The sequence below is a fragment of the Xenopus laevis genome, chromosome 7S, assembly GCF_017654675.1.
Source record: "Xenopus laevis strain J_2021 chromosome 7S, Xenopus_laevis_v10.1, whole genome shotgun sequence".
Classification (NCBI taxonomy): Eukaryota; Metazoa; Chordata; class Amphibia; order Anura; family Pipidae; genus Xenopus; species Xenopus laevis.
This window is the reverse complement of record NC_054384.1, coordinates 65,087,668-65,108,369: the sequence shown is the minus strand read 5'-3', so window position 1 is coordinate 65,108,369 and position 20,702 is coordinate 65,087,668. Positions and strand designations below refer to the sequence as shown.

At 42.7% G+C, this 20,702-nt stretch overlaps 1 protein-coding gene and 1 long non-coding RNA gene across 2 annotated transcripts in view; one reads left to right on the top strand and one right to left on the bottom strand.

Annotated features, from left to right (window-relative positions):
• Positions 1–10,499, top strand: part of LOC121396106 — a 20,373-nt gene extending 9,874 nt beyond the window's left edge. The window contains exons 2-3 of the long non-coding RNA XR_005962825.1: positions 4,878–5,241; positions 10,440–10,499. This is a non-coding gene — a long non-coding RNA (uncharacterized LOC121396106). The remainder of the gene's footprint in view (positions 1–4,877; positions 5,242–10,439) is intronic.
• A 4,210-nt stretch (positions 10,500–14,709) lies between these two features.
• On the bottom strand, positions 14,710–19,048 carry LOC121396077 (neuromodulin-like). Its single transcript, XM_041570678.1, has 10 exons — positions 19,030–19,048; positions 18,337–18,378; positions 17,596–17,665; positions 17,445–17,484; positions 17,232–17,319; positions 17,083–17,136; positions 16,785–16,844; positions 16,403–16,473; positions 15,479–16,019; positions 14,710–14,946 (listed from the first exon to the last, which is right to left on the bottom strand). Exons 2-10 carry the CDS (start codon positions 18,367–18,369, stop codon positions 14,881–14,883), a joined length of 1,023 nt encoding a protein of 340 aa, XP_041426612.1. The 5' UTR covers positions 18,370–18,378; positions 19,030–19,048; the 3' UTR covers positions 14,710–14,880.
• Between the last annotated feature and the right edge of the window lie 1,654 nt (positions 19,049–20,702).

Below are 20,702 nucleotides of genomic sequence, written 5' to 3'. Positions count from 1 at the left end.
GGGGCGGTCTTTATCAAGGCGCTAGTAGCTGACCGAAAGTTTTGGCCGAGCGTGTCCCGGCAGAATCTACTTCTTCGTGGGAATAGAGTCCAATTTAGAGCTATATTCAGAGATATTACGATTTTCTTCTTTGTTTGTTTCATGCATTATTCGATTTAAAGAATCGTTCCATGGCTCTACGTAGAGAGAATATCTGTCGGTCTTTGCTTTTACTGTGACGTATTTAGTAGGTTGTATTCTAGATGGCTTGTTTTCTGCGTGCCGCGGCCATGCTGCGATGTCTTCTAAAATGTCGTCATCATCTATCGGTAGCTGCTTACATAGCTAATTTGCATTTGCAACTGTGACTTCTTGTTTAACTCGACAACGATTTATACATGTTTCTGGTATTAGCGAAGTGCTGGGCGACTGGTCATTTTATTAATTTACCAATTAGATGTTTGACTGGTTTTATTTAACATACTGAGACACATGTTACTTACGACGTGGTTGAGTTAAAGTTATTGTTGGGAACTGTATGAGCGTGTTGGCGTAGAGAGTCTGGTGTAGTGGCAGGCCGGGCATAGGTGAGGCGCTCTGCGTATCTTCTTTTTCATCTGACCATAGGTTTGATCGTGCAGAGAAATACTGCTCTAACTATCTTCTGACTGAGTTTCGTCGACAAAGAGGTTATCTTCAGTTGTCGACCAGGTTTTTTTTCCAACTCCCCTGGGTATTTCAGGGTAAGGCTAGTAGTTTTGTGACCTTTTGATTCCTTCTCAATGACAGCGGGTTAATGCGACTTTTATAAACAGGACTAAAAGAGAGCTTAGTCACACACTTGCAGTCCCGGAGCTCCAGGGAAATGCGTCATGTACTAAGTGGTGGCACTCCGGACAGCCCCCCTGAGGTTTTCTTGACTTTTGAAGGCAGAAGGCTATAGGACTGGAGTCAACCTTACGGCTCGCTACTGACTGAGTACGCTCAAGCTTCTCATGTATGAGAAGAAAATAGTAAGGCTTATTGTAACCGTAACATTATAATAATTAGTCTGCTAAGTAGTAATTTGTGGCAGTATAAAGGGAGAATTTCGCGCTTCAGGTTCTGTCGTAATGAATGATGTTGTATACGCGGTGTATTATGGGAGAATAACTACCCAGACTTTAAATTGATTGAATATTAGATGTTAGTTAGTGGGGTTACTTTGATCTTCTAAAGACAACAGGGTAGCAGGCTGAGATATACAGGGATCTTTGAGTTCCAACTCATGTATTATAAGAGATATTGTACAGTAAACCTCCACAGTAAGTTTCACTGAGGGTTCTCTCGCTCACAATATATAATGCGGCAAAGTTGCAGGCTGAATTCTACGGAAACGCCGGTCACTTTTGTTTTAGTTCTTCGTTTTTATCATTTTTTGACTTTTTCCCCTAAACACTGCTTGATTTTTTGTTAACCTAATAGTAATGAGGTGCGCCAGCGCCTCACGCACTCGACTCGCACGGTGAAGTTATGAGTGATAGTATATCCATATAAAAATGCAACTCCAATTTAGGAAGGCTGGAGTTGGTGCTCTAGAGTAGAAAGACATGTACTATCCCAATTTGGACTTCAGGGGAATGTCTATCTTTCCTGAAAAATATAGCACTGTTTTGGGTGGGAAATGTACATTTTATTTATCTTTGCCACAAATAAGGTAACTGTGTTGATTTTGCAGTTAGCCTGAATGAACCAGCACCATGGGTGGGGGTCTTCAAAGGGGAAGACCAACAGTCAACAAAAACAGACCCGAAGTTTGAAGTCCTGAAGCCATGCGAAAGAGCCAAATGCCAGGTAAGCAAGCTACGGATCCACCTGAACAATCCGTGTTTTTTATTTCTAATTAAACCTGGCTACTAATGTATTACATATTTCCAACTGTCGCATTTTTATTAGACGGACATCTCTTTTTGCTCATTACACCGCGCACTTCGTCGTTTGTACTGGAAGATGCAGTTTTGGTGCACTGAAACAGCCAGAAAAAGAAACAAGGTTGCTAACTTAATTTGGCTTTTGGCAGAGAGCCGCAGAACAGCTAAGAGCAGCAGATAAGATACTTTTGTAACAATTTCGAGATAGCAAATAGTATTTGTACAATATAAGTAAAAGGTGTCCTTGTGTTCTTTTTCACAGCTTGAAAGGGAAATATCAAAGAGAATATGTTCAAACCTTTTATAGGCACTGACAATTTTGTTATAGAATAGGTATTATACGGGAGCTGCTGGCCCACTATACCACATTTACAGCATAGAGCGTCGGTTCAAAAAAAGTTTGACCAACTTTTTGCCGCCTCTCGTTATAATTCTAGTGGCCTGATACTGAGCGCAAGAGGACTCTGGATAGGTTATGTTAGTCATTTACCTTAGAGTTACAGGATAGGATACAGTGTCTACTTCTATTAATGATTATAATGGGAGATATAGATACAAATAGATAGTCTCTTTTATTTGGTGGTGTTTTTTGTGTGTTAATATATAATCTATCGGGGCCCTGATCCTTCTACAGCCCAAATGTATATCTTGACTTTAATAAGAGGGGGCCATGTGCACCTCATATGTTCTCGGTTTTGGGGCACTCCTGCGTACGCAAGGTTTTTGGGTATTTCTTTAATTATAGGGAGGGACGGAGTGCTTTGGCCAGAATGTTTTTTTGAGGACTTAGTTGTAGGTGGGTCCTGACCAGCGGAGTGGCTTTTTTATAATAATTGCATCGTGGTGGGGTTGAAGATTCGCTCAGCTTGGAGATAGATGTCTCACTCTCGGGCTTTTTTGACTGTGGAGAGTGGGCTTAGGGGCAAGAATTTGGGCGCTGGGCACTTGGGTGGGTGGTGGTTACGGCACATCTTTTATTTATGGTGACCACACGCCCTAGACGCTCTCGCACAGTTCAGGTTCCCAGGCGATCCATCTCATCAGCTCATACAGCTCATTTCAGCATTCACGGTACTGTTCAGCTAACTGGCTACTCTGTAACACGACGCGAGGATACAATATGCAGCCAGGTCAGTTATTTGTTATGAGGATCTCGATGTACAGGCTATAGAGGAAACTTAGAGGACTGTTTTCTGGCTGATTGGGCTTTTATGGGAGATACTATTCTGCCATGTCATATATCACATGACGGATCTGATTCTAAAAGGTATGAGCAATTTGGGGACTGTTTCTGTGAGATTATAGTGCTTGCGCTAGCAGTGAAATACCTTGACGCATGTCGAAACTTTATCGCGATCTCCTGTACACCGTCTATGAAGCAACACACACTTAAGCTAGCGATATAGATATCATGCATGCATTGTGATTAGGCGATACGCCGCTACATCCGGGGAAACTCGTTTGTTTCCGAAATACACATCAGTTAATAGTGTTCGTGCCAACAGATATCATCGACAGATAGACTAAAGACTTTTAAAGAGATAATGTTTTTTTTGTGTTTAATTTGGAAATCTGACATGGGGCTAGACATAACTTGGTCAATATTCCCAAGCTGCCCCCAGTCATGATGACTTGGCTCTGATAAATCGCTTCAGTCACATCTTTACTGCTGTTACTGCAAGTTCACCAGCAAGCCTAAACAAACATAACAATAGTGAAGGTTACCATAGCAGCTCGCTAGCCAAGATCAACGTGTTCTGCCCTCGGTAGATTAATGTAACAAAACTCCAATAATAAGAGCCAAGTCCACTGAGAACAATCAGTTACATTTAGGAGAAATAACAGCCTGCCAGAAAGCAGTTCATCCTAAAAATGCTGAGCACGAAGTATTCATGACTGGCCCTGGGAAACTGACAATTAGTGTCTAGCGCTTATGTCAAATTTTATAGAAGGCTAAATTAAAAAATCTGTGTTGCTCTTTTGAGGAATGAATTTCGAAGAGCAGAAGCCTGCGTGGAGCAGCACTATTAAGCTTGAGTGCGTTGTGAAAGAAACAATGTTGTGTGCCGCATGAAAGTATCGCAGGTTTTAATACAGCGGGGAACCACCTATCGCGCTAGCCATAGACTTCATCGGAATCTCTCTGGTACATGCGCTACTACAACTCTTAGGGCGTCTTTTCCTCCTGATTGTGCCTTAGTAAGGTAGGATATCTATGCATAGCATACGGTTTTATTGCGAATTCTCTGTAAGATTCTATGAGCAAACTAGCAAACGTAGTGGATTGTTCTGCTGAATTGGGCTTAGTACAGGGGAATTCCTATGCTGCCATTGCTGAAGCATTGTTGCTGGCGTGGTGTTCTCTTCTTCCGGCGAAAGGGATACGCTGCTATATTTTGGAGCAGTCCGGGCATAGTGTTCCAGCCTGGCGGCTGCATCTGGGCTTTCTCTCTGGGTCTTGTTGCCACCCATAGTGTGAAGTGGTGTCGGGTATGCCATACTTATAGGATTTGAGCTTCTAGCCAGTTGCCACCGGGGTATTCAGGATAGTTGTCACGGAGCTCCAGAACACACATCTGCTCAGCGCCCCGTGCAGACCACACACACGAGTAGTTTCTTTTTAGTTTTATTATGCAAGTAATAAGGATATGTTTTCTCAGCCTGGTGTAAAGCTGCCAGGGTAGTAGGGGAGGGATGCTGTTGCACATGAGAGCTAAGATTGTCAGCTTGTAAAACTGTATAATGATGGAGCAGGCACTCATGGAACAATCTTTAAGACAGACATATAAAAAGAATGTACCTTTGAGTTCTGAATAAACTACGTTCTTTTTACACATCTGTCGAAGATTGTTCCATGAGTGCCTGCTCCATCATAATACCGTTTTCATCTGCTCCCCTAGCTGAAGGTTCAGGGTGGTGCACCTGGACCTCCTCTATTTCTTGGTGAGTTAATACTTTTGATACCTCATTTTGTGTTATTATTTGCAGAGCGGCTGGGAGGATTATCTGCAAAGCAGCTGGATAATATTTGGAGCAGCTGGATTATCTTCAGAGCAGTTTTGAGGATTATCTACAGAGCGGTAGGGAGGATTATCTTCAGAGCGGCTGAAAAGATTATATTCAGAAGGATTTAGAGTTTTCTCTGCAGAGCGTCTGGAAGATTTCTCTGCAGAGTTCCTGGGAGGAGCAGCTGGAACATCTTCAGATAGGCTCGATAATCTTTAGAGCGGCTGGATTATCTTCAGAGTGTCTTGGAAGATTACCTTCAGAGCGTCCGGAGTATCTTCAGAGCGGCTGGGAGGATTATCTGCAGAAAGAGCGCCACTCCCAACATGCTGTTGTGACTGTAGAGGTAGGAAAGTGCGTCACTGTGTGTCTACATCTAATTACATTTTAAATATGCCATGTAACAGGCCCATTGCTACTTCGGGCCTGTTATTCACTGCTTATGCTTTAAATTAGAAGATTGTCTTTATTAGATCACAACCAATCTTAAAGGAGAAGGAAAACTAGTGACCCATATATATCCATATATCTATCTATCTATCTATCTATCTATCTATCTATCTATCTATCTATCTATCTATCTATTATCTATCTATCTATTGGGACTTAATCCCTTAGCCACAACGCCCCATAATACTGTATTGTAATAAGTAAACACATTTTAAAATATCAATACAAGGCCATATTTATTTACCACCATGCCATGTCGTACTGGTTAAAAACAAATTAAAAACAAGCAGCGCTGCATGTAGGAAGAGGGATCCCTCTATGAGATATGCTGTCACCCCACATTCCTTAGATAATGTTCCTGCTGAATTATGCTTAGTACAGGGGAATACCTATGCTGCCATCATTTTATGGGATCTCTCTATACAAGATTTAATCAAACATTAGTGCTTTTCCCGCTGAACTGTGCTTAGTACAGAAGAATTCCTATGCTTCCAAAGTTTTATGGGATCTCTCTGTGCAGGCTATGAGCAAAAATAGGGGACTGTTCCTGCTGATTGTACTTAGTTCAAGGGAATACCTTGCTTCCATAGTTGAATGGGATCTCTCTGTACAGTATATTAGCTAATTTAGGGGATTGTTCCTGCTGAATTGTGCTTAGTACAGGGGAATACATATGCTACCATCGTTTTTTGGGATCTCTCTGTAGAGTTTATGAGCAAACTTAGGGACTGCTCCTGCTGAATTGTGCTTAGTACAGCGGAATACATATGCTGCAATCGTTTTATGCAATCTCTCTGTAGAGGGCAGTGATCGGAGTTCACTCTGACCCATGCAATTTGACCCATGACTTTCAACCCATGATCTTTGACCCGTGAACATTGGACACCATCATTATGGTTGCTGATCTTAGCCTTGGGGGCTCTTGCAACCATCTGCTTTGTCAGAATTCCCTCATTTGACCCAATACCATTGACCTATGACCACCATAATGGTTGTCACTTGTCTGCCTTGGTGGCTCTTGCAGCCACCTGCTTTGACAGACTTCCCTCTGACCCATGACCTTTGACTCATGCCACTTTAAACATGACCATTGACCGTTATGAGGTACGCTTATCTGCCCTGTGGGCTCTTGCAGCCATCTGCTTTGGCAGAGTGCTATCTGACCCATGGCCTTTGACCCATGACCTTTGATCACCACAATGGTTTTCACTTGTCTGCCTTGGTGGCTCTTGCCACCGCCTGCTTAGTCAGAGACCCATGACCTTTGACGCATGACCTTTGAGCACCATCATTAGGTTCGCTTATCTGCCTTGGGGACTGTTGCAGTCATGTTCTTTGGTGGAGTGCCCTTTGACCCATGTCATTAAACCAATTATCTTTAAACCATGAACTTTGACCAACATTTGCTCTTGTGGGGTCCCCTTTGCCCCATGCTCCCTTAACTCTGCTCACTTCAATTCCCCTAACTTTTTAATCAAAAGCTCAACTATCTAACCCAAGCATCTTCCTTTATGGATATTTCAGCCTTCTGCTTTGATGGAGTACCTTTTAACCCATGCCCTTTGACCCATGCCATTTACCTATGACCTTGAACCCAAGCCCTTTGACCGCCATAATGAGGTTCACTAATTCATGTGCTAGGTTACCCTGCATGACCCCTTACTCTGATCTTATTCACTTCACCCTCTCTTCCTGGTTATCCTAACCCTCAAATTTTGCACATAACCTTTGACTCATGACCATTGACCGTCATCATGAGGTATACTCATCTGCCATGTGGGCTCTTGCAGCCATCTGCTTTGGCAGAGTGCTATCTGACCCATGACCTTTGATCACCACAATAGTTGTCACGTGACTGCCTTGGTGGCTCTTGCAGCCATCTGCTTTGTCAGAGTGCCCTATGACCCATGCCATTTTACACATGACCTTTGACCCATGACAGTTGACTGTTATCATGAGGTATGCTCATCTGCCCTGTGGGCTCTTGCAGCATCTGCTTTGGCGGAGTGCCTGCTGACCCATTACCTTTGACCCATACAATTTGACCACCACAATGGTTGTCACTTGTCTGCCTTAGTGGCTGTTGCCACCATCTGCTTTGAGGGAGTTCCCTCTGATCCATGCAATTTGGTCTCCATCATGGGGTTTGCTTATTCCTCTGCTAGGCCATCCAGTCAGACCCCTAGCTGTGCCCTTATTCTAACGGAGGTCTTTTTTTTGTAAACACCAATTTATATTCTTTGTATCTTATGCATGACCTTTAACCCATGCTCTTTATTGCAACAGGTGATACCAGCCTGCCTTCACCCTGCTAGTAAGCACCAAGTTAAAATCTGAGTATGGAAGTCAAACAAAAATGTAACAATATCCCTCCAGTTTCTTCGTGTGATCAGCACAACATAATTTGCAGCTGTACCTTTACTTGGACGGCCTTCAATGCCATTAGACCTTCGACTTTTGACACATGACCTTCATGACAGCCATCATGGGGTTTTCTTATCAGCTGTGGGGGCTCTTGCAGCCATCTGCTTTGGTGGAGTGCCCTCTGACCTATGACCTTTGACCCATGACCATTGACCGTCATCATGAGGTACGCTCACCTGCCATGTGGGTTCTTGCAGCCATCTGCTTTGTCAGAGTCCCTTTTGACCCATGACCTTTGACCCATGACCATTGACCATCATCATGAGGCACACTCATCTGCCATGTGGGTTCTTGCAGCCTTCTGCTTTGGCGGAGTTGCTTACGTTTCTTCAAGGGCACTCTTGCAGCCATCTGCTTTGGCGGAGTACACTCTTTTGACCCATGCCATTTGACCTTTGACCATTGACTGCCATAATGGTTGTCATTTGTCTGCCTTGGTGTGGCTCTTGCAGCCTTCTGCTTTGTCAGAGTCCCCTCTGACCCATGACCTTGCCGCCATCTGCTTTGAGGGAGTTACCCCTGATTCATGACCTTTGAACCATGACCTTTGACCACCATCATAGGGTTCGATATGTGCAGCCATATGCTTTGGTGGATTGCCCTCTGACCCAAACATTTGACCAATGCCATTTGACCCATGACCTTTGTCCCATGCCATTTGACACATGATCTTTGACCCATGAACATTGACTATCATCACGGTGGTCGGCTGCCATTGTTTTATGGGAACTCTCTATACAGGTGATGAGTAAACTTAGGCACTGTTCCTGCTGAATTGTGCTTAGTACAGGGGAATTCCTATGCTGCCATATTTTTTTGAGATCTCTCTGACAGGCTATGAGCAAAGTTTGGGAATGTTCCTGCTGAATTGTGCTTATTACAGGGGATTGCCTATGCTGCCATAGTTATGGGAACTCTGTTCAGGCTGTGAGCAACTTATGGACTGTTCCTGCTGAATTGTGCTTCCCTATTTTTTGAGATCTCTCTGTACAGTCTAAAAGCAAACTTAGGCATTCCTGAGCTGCCTGTTTTCCTTGTTGTCCAGTTTGGATGCCAGGGTTGGGTTTTGGCTTTGTAGAGTGTGCACTTGTACCCCCAGGGGGTTGCACATGTCCTCTAATCTTTAGATCCTTCTCTCCGCTCCAGTTGTCCTCTGTGTCAGTGTCTGGAGGTCATCTTGTAGGAGGGAGAGGTCGGTCTTAACCACCTCCTATTTTTACAGATAGGGCTGCCCAGCAATTGTTTATTGCGGTGAATAGCAGCCTGGTCTTAAAGCATTGTGCCACCTAGATTCAGTGCATAAAGCTTAGTTCAAAGGAATACCTATACTTTTTAAAAATGACTGCCTTTTTCTCTAATAATAAAACAATGTCTTGTACTTGATGGTAACTAAGTTAAAGTTTATATGTTTTTAGCAGAATAATAGTTCAAAGGAATACCTATACTTTTTAAAAATGACTGCCCTTTTCTCTAATAATAAAACAATGTCTTGTACTTGATGGTAACTAAGTTAAAGTTTATATATTTTTAGCAGAATTAAGAGATGGAGATCAAAATCCCTTCTACGGCTGGACAAGATTATACAGAAAATAGAATTTATGCAAATCTCTCTCAAAATGTTTTCCCTGCTGGTAATAAAAAGTTCCTTAAGTTACCTGCATTTTGGGAAAAAAGTGCAGAGTATGTTTTCCGACTGGCGATTTACTTTATTGTCGGTGGCAGAACAACCCGGATGCACCCAAAGAAGGAGAGAGCAATGGAGGGGAGGAGAATGCGACGAAGGGTGGGTAAAGAAAGCAATGTAGGGAAGGGTGACGAGGGAGGGGAGAGCAAAGGGCTAGGGGAAGGTAGAAGACCTTTTTAATGGTAGCTCCCAGCGCCCCCTTTCATTGAGTCGTAGGACCTGCCTCTTCTGCCTGCTCCTAGTTCTGGCCCTGGCCAGTGGAAAAACATTTCAGGGATATGTTTCACCCATGGTAGCACAAATTTAAACGTGGGCATCATATCATCCAGTGTGCCATTTGTCTTTAAAGGCATTCACAAGTTATTGCAGTGTAATTACCAACTTCTGCTCCTAGATGGCAGTGTAGAGTTGTGTTGGATCTATGTTACCTGTATATATAGTGTTTGGCCACTAGAGGGAGTGAGAGTAGTGAAACACATAGAAAGGGGTGGAGTTTAGAAGAGAATTGGAGACAAGCCACAGGCTTCATCCTGTGATGCACATCTACTGAAGAAGCCACCTTGCAGGAGAACCACAACCAGGACCCAAGTGAGTAGGAAGTGTGAGGCTCAGTTAGCATAGGTTTAGTTTTCTTATAGTGCACTGTAGCAGTGTTATGAGTCAGGTCAGGACAGTGAGCCAGAGGTTTTTGTGTGGGCTAAAGGGTTATGGGCTCATATTGGTGGTTGTGTGTATTTTGCAAATAAAAGTCTATGATTCTGTGGGGTGAACCTACAGTTAGTGGGAGTTTTGGACTTGGAACCTAAAGTATGTTGGTTTCTAAAGTGACCTTCAATTTGATATTTTCTCCTTCATTTTTTTAGTCTATATCTTGTTACAGAAATGGAATTGTACAAAAATTATGGCAGATTTGAAAAGTTTATGTTGTCAAAAAAAACCCATAATATAGGTTTTTTAATGGATTTTTTTACATTTGTCTTTATCAGGAATATGCAAATAAGAAGCAGAAGAAAAGAGAAGGATATAGCAGAAGGGATAGAAGAGAGATCAGAAGACAGAGGAAGACGTTTGCCTGGGACACTCTCATGGTAAGTATTATGGCTTTGGTCGGTACAGAACATGTTTGTATTTAGTCCAGCATTGCTGTGGGAGATATTGGGGGGTTGATATTGTGGGTTATTTTTTGCATAGAGCCCATTTTTTAGGTTTTTAGTGTGATGTGGTTGGTGTAAAATTCTACAGAAGGTTTTTTTCATGTTGTATATTTTGTGGCAGTTCTAGGACCACTTGCTTAATTTGTTTTACAGGTATGGGATCTGTTATCTGGAAACCTGTAATCCAGAAAGCTCTGAATGTCAAGAAGGCTTTCTCCCATAGACTCCATTTTATTCAAATTATCCAAAATTTTAAAAACAGTTTTCTTTTTTTCTCTGTAATAATTAAACAGTACCTTGTACTTGATCCAAACTAAGTGATAATGAATCCTTATTTGAAGCAAAATCAGCCTATTGGGTTTATTTATTGTTTAAATGAATTTCTAGTAGACTAAAGGTATGAGGATTCAAATTACGGAAAGGTTTGTTACCAGAAAACCCTGAGCATTCTGGATAACAGGTCCCATACCTGTACTGAAGATTTCTACCAGTTGGGGAGCTAGGATTGCCTGGATGCTAATTTGGATAAATAGGATAATGATTTTTTGTTCTTTAAGAAAGGAATTTGGAAGTTGGCCCAATTAAGCAATTACTTTTGAGACCTCATTTTGTGTGATTTGCAGAGGGTTGGGCAGGGCCGAATTTCTTCCCCGGCCGCCCCTAGGCCGCGCGGTCCGACCAGGCGGCCGCGCGGTCCTATCGCCCGCCTTCCCAGCGCGCCGGCGAAAAAACGCCCCTATTTTTTGCCACCCTAGGCCCGGGCCTATGCGGCTTTGCGCAAATCCGGGCCTGGCGTTGGGAGTATTATCTTTGGAGCGGCTGGGAGTATTATCTTCGGAGCGACTGGGAGGAGTATCTTCAGATCGTCTGGGTGGATTATCTTCAGAGTGCCTGGATTATTTTTGGAGCCCTTTGAGGATTATCTTCAGAGCACCTTGGAGGATTATCTTCAGAGCAGATGGATTATCTTCAGAGCGGCTTTGAGGATTATCTTCAGAGTGGCTTGATTATCTTCCGAGAGGTTGGATTATCTTCAGGTCGGATGGGAGGATTACCGTCAGAACGGCTGGGAGGTGTATCTTCAGGCTATTGACACATGTGGATTTTCACAGAGGTTCGCAACGCGGTTTAAAAAAAAAAAAATGCCTAAGATTGAAACTGCTAGCGTATTTATGCAGAGGTTGGCTTTTTTAAAAACTGCACTGAAACTGCGCCGAACATCCGCACGTGTATCCATAGCCTCAGAGCTGCTGGGAGAATTATATTCGAAACGGCTGTGAGGATTATTTTCAGATTGGATGGGAGGATTATCTCCAGAGCGGTTTTGAGGATTATCTTCAGAGCGGCTGGGAGGATTATATTCAGGTCGGATGGGAGGATTTTCTTCATTGCGACTGAGAGGATTATCTTCATATGGACTAAGTGAATTATCCGCAGTGCAGATGGGAGGATTATCTTCAGAGCAGCTGGGAGGATCATCTTCAGAGCGATTGAGAGGAAACTGAGAGGATTAATTTAAAAGCTTTTGGGAGGATTTTCTTTGTTGTGATTGAGCAGATGATCTTAATATGGATTGAGTGAATTATCCACAGTGCATATGGGAGGATTATTTCCAGAGCGGTTGTGTGGATTATCTTCATAGCTGCTGGGAGGATTATCTGCAAAGTGTCTAGAAGGATTAATTTAGGAGCGGCTGGGAGGATTATCTTCAGAGTGGCTGTAGAGGTAGGCAATTTTGGTGCTTTTTTTTAAATTGGCACTTCCGAGGGGCCCAGAGCACAACCCAGCCTCTCATTAAAGGGATGGTTCACCTTCAAACAACTAGTTGTTTTCCGATAGATCACCAGAAATAATGACATTTTCCAATGACTTTCTATTTTCTATGTGTCGCAGTTTTTCAAATATTGAAGTGTAAAGTGTCATTTTTTACCTTCTGAAGCAGCCCTGGGGGTCGCCGACTCTGTAAACTGTTCTAAATGGATACATTTAGTTGATACATTTCTTATCTTTGTCCCTGCTGAGCAGAATCTCTGGGTTTCATTACAGGCAGCTGTTAGAATTGATACAATAGTTGCTAATACTTCAGAGATGCTGCTGAGAAATGTATCAACTTAATGTTCCAAAATTGTAACAGTTCAGAGTCTGCACCTGATTTACTGAGCTGCTAGAATCAAACACCAGAGACAGGAACATTCAACTTTCCATAAATAATGGAAAGTAATTGAAAAAAGTTTTCAGTTCCAGGGAATAATCTAAAAACAACTGAATTGAAAAAAGTCTTTGGAAGGTGAACAACCCCTTTACAGAGGGTCCAGTATATCCATTGTAAATTTAGTGACATATTCAGGGGCTGTAGCTGAGATTTCCTCAGAATTGTATAATTCACTCATTTTGTTTATCCAGTCTTGGATTATTGGGGGCTGCAGCGATTTCTATCATGTGGGGGATCAGCAGTTTTGCCAAATTGAATAGATGAGGTGCTATAGTAGAGAGGGACAGTGAAACATTTCTGGGACCATATAAAGGAACAAGGATACAGGCTGAGTTATACAGGGAACAATGAGTATATTTTGTGTATTATAATGCATAATGTACCCCTACTGTAAATTATAAGGATTTTAGAATCCATATAAAGGCACACGGCTGCGGTGAGTTATACAGGGAACTATCACTGTATAACTCATGTATTATGTATTATAACAGAGACTGTACACCCTATACTGTCATTCATAAGGATATTAGAAGTCACTTAGGGGTTATTTGACAATTTAAAGGCACAAGGCTGCAGGCTGAGTTATACAGGGAACTACCCCTTATGTATTAAAACAGATTCTGTGCCCTATACTGTAATTGATATGGACATTAGAAGTCACTGAGGGGTTCAATATAAATGCACAAGACTGCAGGTTGAGTTACACTGGGGACTGTTACAAATGTATTATAGGGGATAATAAACCCCCATTGTAAATTATAAGGCTATAGACATCACATATAAATGCACAAGGCTACAGGCTGAGTTATACAGGGAACTCTGAGTATTGTGTATTATAAGGGATATTGTACCCCCACTGTAGATGATAAGGATATTTGTAGTAGGGTCCCTTGCCACAATTGTTTTTAGCTCTTTGTACCCCAGGTCACCAATGTTTTTAATTTTTAGGGCCCCTTTGTCACCAATGTTTTTAACTCTTGGGGCCCCTTTGTCACCAATGTTTTTAACTCATAGGGCACCTTGCCGCCAATGTTTTTACCTCTTAGGGCCCCAGGCGACCAATGTCTTCAACTCTTATGGTCTCAGGCTATAAAAGTTTTTAACTCTTAGGGCCCCTTGCAACCAATTTTTTTTAACTCTTATGGCCCCAGGCCACCAATGTTTTAACTCTTATGACCCCAGGTCACCAATGGGGGGGGGTTCGTGGATCCAGGGGCAGGGTTGGCCCAACTTGCCCCTACCTTCCTTATTACCCCTCAAAGGGCTTCCTCGTCTAGCAAACAATGGAGTGTGTCATTGTGGGGGCAGGAAGAAATATAATACTCCTCCATCGCTTTAGCAGGAATCCCCCACCCCAAAAAGATGTCTCATAACCTGGAGAGAGTGGTAACCAAAAAACAAATCCAGCACAGGCATTCCCCAATATCAAGCACCTTCATATACTAAATGTCTGGTATAGTATAAATAGGCTGGTGGGAAGTGGATGGAATTCCAATATTAAGAGGGCAATGGACTTGAATGGAAATGCTTACATTGTGGCCTATGGAGTAAAGCAATTTTGTAGTTCCTTTCAATCATTTGAGATCAACATGTGTCCCTATGTCTTTCATCCCCATCAATCTACATATTAAGCAAATAACCCTGCAGAGATATTAACCCATTCCCTTCTTCAAATAAACCACTGTATCCGCACCACAACCCAGTTTTACCCTTACGCTGCCATTTTGAGCAGCTCCCAGCAGTATTAATTGCCCCGTCACACAACCGGTCAGTCATCTTTAGAAGAATGAGGCACAGGAGCCCCTTCCCTCAATATTCACCATAGGGATTAAAGAAAAACACAGAGACTTTTATATGGGGAAACCTGTCGGAGAGCACAGGATTTATTAAAATTGACAGCTAATTTATATTTGGGCATCCCTAACGACCAATGATCCAGAGGAAGGCGAAAAACCCTAGAGTACTATGGGAACCAATCTGCACTATAGGTAAAAATTCCTTCCTGACTCCTAGAAACGGCAGTCGGTTTTACACCCTGGATCATTTAGGATTTCTTTGGATTTAGGCCATGGTGTTGGGTCGGCGGCAGCAGCAGCAGCAGCAGGCGGCGAGTCTTTGGGTGGAATGCTGAAAAGATAGAGTGTTGACATTAGAATAAAGACATACTTGTTTCCTTATGATATTAAACGCTATAGGTCTTGCTTTAAGAACGCACTATTTGTTGGGCCTGTGGGGACTGTTTGGGTCTCTCTACACATGGAAGGCCTTGGCTTATTATGAATCTCAGTCTGAGCCTGCGCCATTTAATCTTTTATACGCTTCGATCACCTGGCGCCAGTCCATTATCCAGTAGCAACCCATTTCCAAAGGTGGATATCTAAGCCAGATGTCCAGCAGCCCTATAAGCGTTACCTACCTCCCCTGTTATTGGCCTACTATAGAATCGACACTTTATCTGCAGACTTATCTCTGTCAGCAACCTCTTACAACCTAAAGGCAGCCAAACATTGGTCTATTGGGTGCCCTCAAAGTAATCGGCCTGCGGGCTCAACAGACAGCATTGAAAATGCTCAGAACAGCAGGAAGTAAAGTGGAGCTGCATTGGACAACATGAGGCATCTCTAGATAATGGGTAATGGTCAGTAAATTGATACATTACCCAAACTCTCCGGAGCCTCTTCATGATGGCCTTCCTGAACTGTTTTCGGAGGGTCGGCCTCTCCACCACCAGAGAATCTTTCATGATCCCTTCTTCACCATCAGCTCCCTCCTCTTTCTCCTCCACTGCAGGAGATTGCTCCTCTGTCTTCTCCTCCATTCCAGGAGCTTGATGTTCTTCTGCAGAACCTCCTACTTCCGCTCCCTCTTCTTTCTCCTCCTCTTCAGGGACTTGCTGTTCTTCAGCGGGAGGAGCTGTGTCTTCATTTGTTGGACCATCCACTTCTTCCTTATCTTCAGCACCTTCTCCTTTCTCCTGAGAGGCAAGAGCTTCCTCTTCTGCTGCTCCAGGAGCTTCTTCTTCCTTTTCTTCCTCTGCTGGAGCTTGCTCCTCCATCATCTTCTCCTCCACTGCAGGGTCTTCAGCTGGAGCTCCTTCCGCTTCCTCTTCCCTGTCTTCTGTATCAAGGGCTTCCTCATCTTCTGCTGCAGGGGCTCCATCCTCCTTTTCTTCAGCTGCAGGACTGTGTACTTGTTTCTTACTAGGTTTAAAGGGAAGAAAATGAAAAAAATGGGTCATTGTTGTAATTTGTTTCCAAAGTATTGCAACTACAATTCTGATCACTGGATGACTAAAATAGCCAGATAGCCTTGTACCTAAGAAATATCATTATACCTGCTACACACCTGTCCCTACTGTAACACATTGGGCAGTTACTGAGCTGAGTAAGTTCCATGCTAGACTTCACCCAGTGATACATGCTGAGATACATGCTATGGTTGTAGGGACCTAAAAAAGTTTAACAAGTTTCTGTGCTATCAGTATGGCCAAAAGCACCCGGAGGTACGAGAAAACATCTATTTTTTTTTGAATATGTTATGTGCCAGTAAGTGTAATTGAAAGTGTTAATTGCAAAATACATACCGAGCAGCTTTCTTTAGCTTCAGCTCCCTCAAGAACTCATGGTGAAGGTGGGTCAGATGTTGGTTGATAGTCTGTGAGCGCAGGGGAGGCACAAGGATAGGAGCAAAGGGGAAAGAAAGGAGACAATTAGGATTATGCCTGTATATGTGCTGCTAATAGTACCTTTATATGCTGAGGGCAGTGAGGGTGTGGGATTCCCTGCCGGCAGCTGATGTTGTGATATTGTAATTATGAGCATCAGCCTTTTCTCATCATAGGGAGAAAAAACCCCAAATAACCCCTTGTGCCGTTGTCCCGATTGCAATAGACCAATCAAAGTTCATTATCTAGCGGTTAAACACCCAAGAAAAGCATCAGGGACAGTGATCCCAGGTGAACTTACATTCTCCAGCCGCAAATACTCAAGCTGCTTCCTCCGGTTTCGCACTCGAGTTGGATGATCCTGTGGAAGAAGAGAGTCAATGTTAAGCGCTTCTTTGTACCAATGCCATTATTGTGGCCATGTGAACGCTTGTGATGAAACCATTTTTGTTTCTGGTGAAAATGGCACTTGGATGGGAGACTTTAGATGCCCCCAGGGGAGCAGGAGATACAATGAATAATAATGTTCTAGATTATTATAGAGACACACAGTGAATATTAACCTCTCCTATAATAATAATTATACTAGTGACACTTACAGGAGGCAGCTTGGCAGATTTCCTGAGGGCGGCATATTCCCTCTTGATCACTTCCTGTAACATAAAGAAAGAAGCAGCGTGAGATAAGAGCTGGCAATCTAATATCATTTGTTCCCTATTCATCTAAACATCTATTCTGCATTACATACCAGCGAGTGGAGCATTTTCCAGTAATGCATAACGTTCTCTTTGGCCCTCATCCTCGGGTCCACATCGCATGTTAGAAGGAAGTGCTTTCTGAAAAAGAAAGATATCACTGAATGTTAATAAAACATTTTCCAGCCGTATTGCCCTTGCAGTTACCCCTGGGGCAATAGCAAATGATTCCCAACATGTAACAAGTCCATTTATGTTTTACTTACAGGATGATGTTCTCGCCGAATTCGACCCGATAGTGATGTTCTGCGGGAAAAACACAATTCAGTTAAATACTGAGCTAAAGGGGGAAAGGAATTCACAAATAATAAAACAATGGCACAACCTTAGGAACTGATAAATAATAGAGGATTTTACCATAATAAGAAGCGAGGGCCTCAAAATCCGTATATTCCGCCCTGAAGTCCTTCAGGACGGAGTACAGCGTCTGTAAGTAAAAAGAAAAAGCATTAGGGACAGAATACTAAGTGGCTCTGGCTCTGAGGAGAATAGAGACAGAAAGGGGTTTGGGTTTTTATGGGGCAAACATGCCAGGAATAAGGGCATTTTATTCTGAAAATTTAATAAACGTAGTGATTGGAGGCAGCTCCAACACATATCTAGATCTAGATCTATATCTATATAGTGAACAAACAAGCCGCACTCCAAGGACTTCATTTTGAAAAATAAAGGTGAAGTTTTATTTCAACGTTTTGGCTCCTTAACTGGGGCCGTCTTCAGTAGAGTCTCCTGAAGACGGCCCCACTTAAGGAGCCGCAACGTTGAGAATAAAACTTCACCTTTATTTTTCAAAATGAAGTCCTTGGAGTGTGGCTTGTTTGTTCACTGCATACTAATGTGTTGACCAGCACCCAGGCAGCTGTGGATTAAGAGTGCAATATATATATATATATATATATATATATATATATATATATGTGTGTGTGTGTGTGTGTGTGTGTATGTGTATGTATATGTGTATGTGTGTGGATAGATAGATAGATAGATAGATAGATAGATAGAAGCAGACAGACAGCTGCTTAAGGAGAGCTTATATAGAAGAGTGAAAGGGAAACACCAGTTCAGATGAGAGAGGATTGTTTTACACTGAGGCATTACCAGAAGAGATGGATTTCTCTGCTTCTTGTCCATCGTGGAAACCTAGAGGGACAAATAGACATAATCAGCCAAAATGAAATCAAGAGTTGTTCCCCTTTTAATGAACTCTTCGTATGATGCAGAGAATGATATTCTAATACAATTTGCACTTGGTTTGCCTTTTTTATTATTTGTGGGTTTTGAGTTATTGAGCTTTTTCTTCAGCAGCTCTCCAGTTTGCAATTAAAGCTATCTGGTTGCTAGGGTCCAAATTACTCTAGCAACCATGTGCTGATTTGAAGAAAAGTAGCAATAACAATAAATGTGTAGCCTTACAGACCATTTGTTTTTTGATGGGGTCAATGACCCCCATTTGAAAGCTGGAAAGCGTCCGAAAAGTATCAAACATTTAATGAAGACCAGTGGAAAAGTTGCTTAGAAGTAGCCATCCTAAAATATACTAAAATATACATTAAAGGTGAACCACCCATTTAATTATTTCCTTATCTATATTCTCCCATTTGTATGAAACATTGTTCCAGTCAATGATTAAAGCCCATTATTAATGCTGTTGATGGATTGGCTTCTTATAAATACAATATACAGTAACCGTATGGGCTCATATGCACAAAGCCACGTGGGACCCCCCAAGTGAATTTATGACACTCTCTGACGTGAAATCATGTGCTGAATCAGTTGAATTTGCAAGATTACCTCTTAAAGAAGATTCTCCGATGGGGAAAAAAATTAGGGGGCGGCACAAGGCCGGGCCACCCCAAGGGGGGGGGGTCTCCCTAAGGAACCCCTGGCTCTCTTACACTGTTCAGATATAGATGTAATTATATGAACAATGGAGAAGCCAAAAAAAAACTCCCAGGTGTTAATGGGCAGGTGTGAATCACCGAAGTTGCGGTCCAAAAATGCAGGAAAGGCACTGTAGCAATCTGTATAGAAAAGAGAATATAAAGGCAAGTTAAGGAATTTAATAATTTAATATTTCCTATTTAATACAGAGGAAAGCAGAAATGTATTTCCCCTAAAGTTTGAGCTTTGTATCAGTTCCAGCAGGTACTGAGCCTCGGTCTCTAGAATGCTGGAAGTTTTCTCACACAGTCAATTAGCAGACAGCCCTAAATAACTGCCAAAGTCTGTGTCTCCCAACCAGCACTAACATTAAAGGCTTCTCCCAAGCACATTTTAGGGGAAAAATCTCCAAATTCACTAAAATCAGGGAGAGGAGCAACATCTGCTTGGGGGCGTGACCCAACCTTTTCCCCTCTTGTTTTTACTATAGTAAAGGTTATTTGGCAAAATATCTCTGAGGGAATATACACTTAACCAACCAACGGACTAAACCAACTGTCAAACCCTAGGCGTAAAGTCTCCTCTCTTCTATGGGACCTGCTGTATGTCCCCCACTCATCACCCCCAACTGTCCCCATGGCACGTGCCTCTGCTTCCCACCCCTAGTTCCTTATGGTGTGCTACAGGGTCCCCAAAAGTTTCCTTCTGTAGATAATGTGAATATTTGCTGGCAGCCCTGCATAATGCCAAATCCACAAAAAGTCTGTGTCTCCCAACCAGCACTAAGATTAAAGGCATCTCCCAAGCACATTTTAGGGGAAAAATATCCAAATTCACTAAAATCAGGGAGAGGCACACCACCTGCTAGTCTGTGGGGGACATTGCCCAAATTCCCTCCTCTTTTTCCACTAAAATAAAGGTTTTTTGGCAAAAAAATCTCCCAGAGGGAAAGTACTCTTACCTCTCACCACAGGGCCAACCAACGGACTGAACCAACTGTCACACTCCCATGTGGAAGTCACCTCTGTCCCCTGCTCTTAAAGGGGAAGTGTCCCCTGTTGATGAGTGAGGTTTATATGACATTTATTTCTAATTAGATGTGCAGCACATACACAGACTATTAAGTACACAGAGCATTGCTTTGTATGTGTGGCCTATTGAGTCAGTGCAGTTACTGCGCTGCCATATCTGTTGGATCCATTCATTCATCAGCCATGGTTCCAACTGGTAGAACCGGGGGGTCCTTGGCTTGTAGTGGGTCCCTTCTTTAGCCTAAATAGTGGGTAGAGATGGTGGATCCTATTGTTCTTGGTATTTATTGCTTATTGAGCATTTTGTGATTATTTGGAATATGTTCAGCCAATCTTGCGCAGGGATTGAGGTTAAAGTCTGTTTCCCAAGACTTAGTATAGTCCGGTAAGTTGGGGTGTTTGTGTTCCAGCATGACGTTAGAGAGAGTCCGTGTCGGTGTATTTATAGAGCTATATGTTTCAAAGCTGGTTAGTGGTCTACACACAGTATTTCCTATTGATATAGATGTCATGTAATGTTTCAGCTGTCTGTACCTCCCCAACTCACCGCTT

What these genes read in the sequence shown, in the direction of transcription:
- LOC121396077 (XM_041570678.1), bottom strand. Translation starts at nt 18,369, where the DNA reads ATGGACAAGAAGCAGAGAAATCCATCTCTTCTG. An exon ending in AGAGAAATCCATCTCTTCTG is followed by an intron (nt 17,666 to 18,336) that starts GTAATGCCTCAG and finishes TTTTACTTACAG; the next exon opens with ACGCTGTACTCCGTCCTGAA. An exon ending in GGCCCTCGCTTCTTATTATG is followed by an intron (nt 17,485 to 17,595) that starts GTAAAATCCTCT and finishes TTTTTCCCGCAG; the next exon opens with AACATCACTATCGGGTCGAA.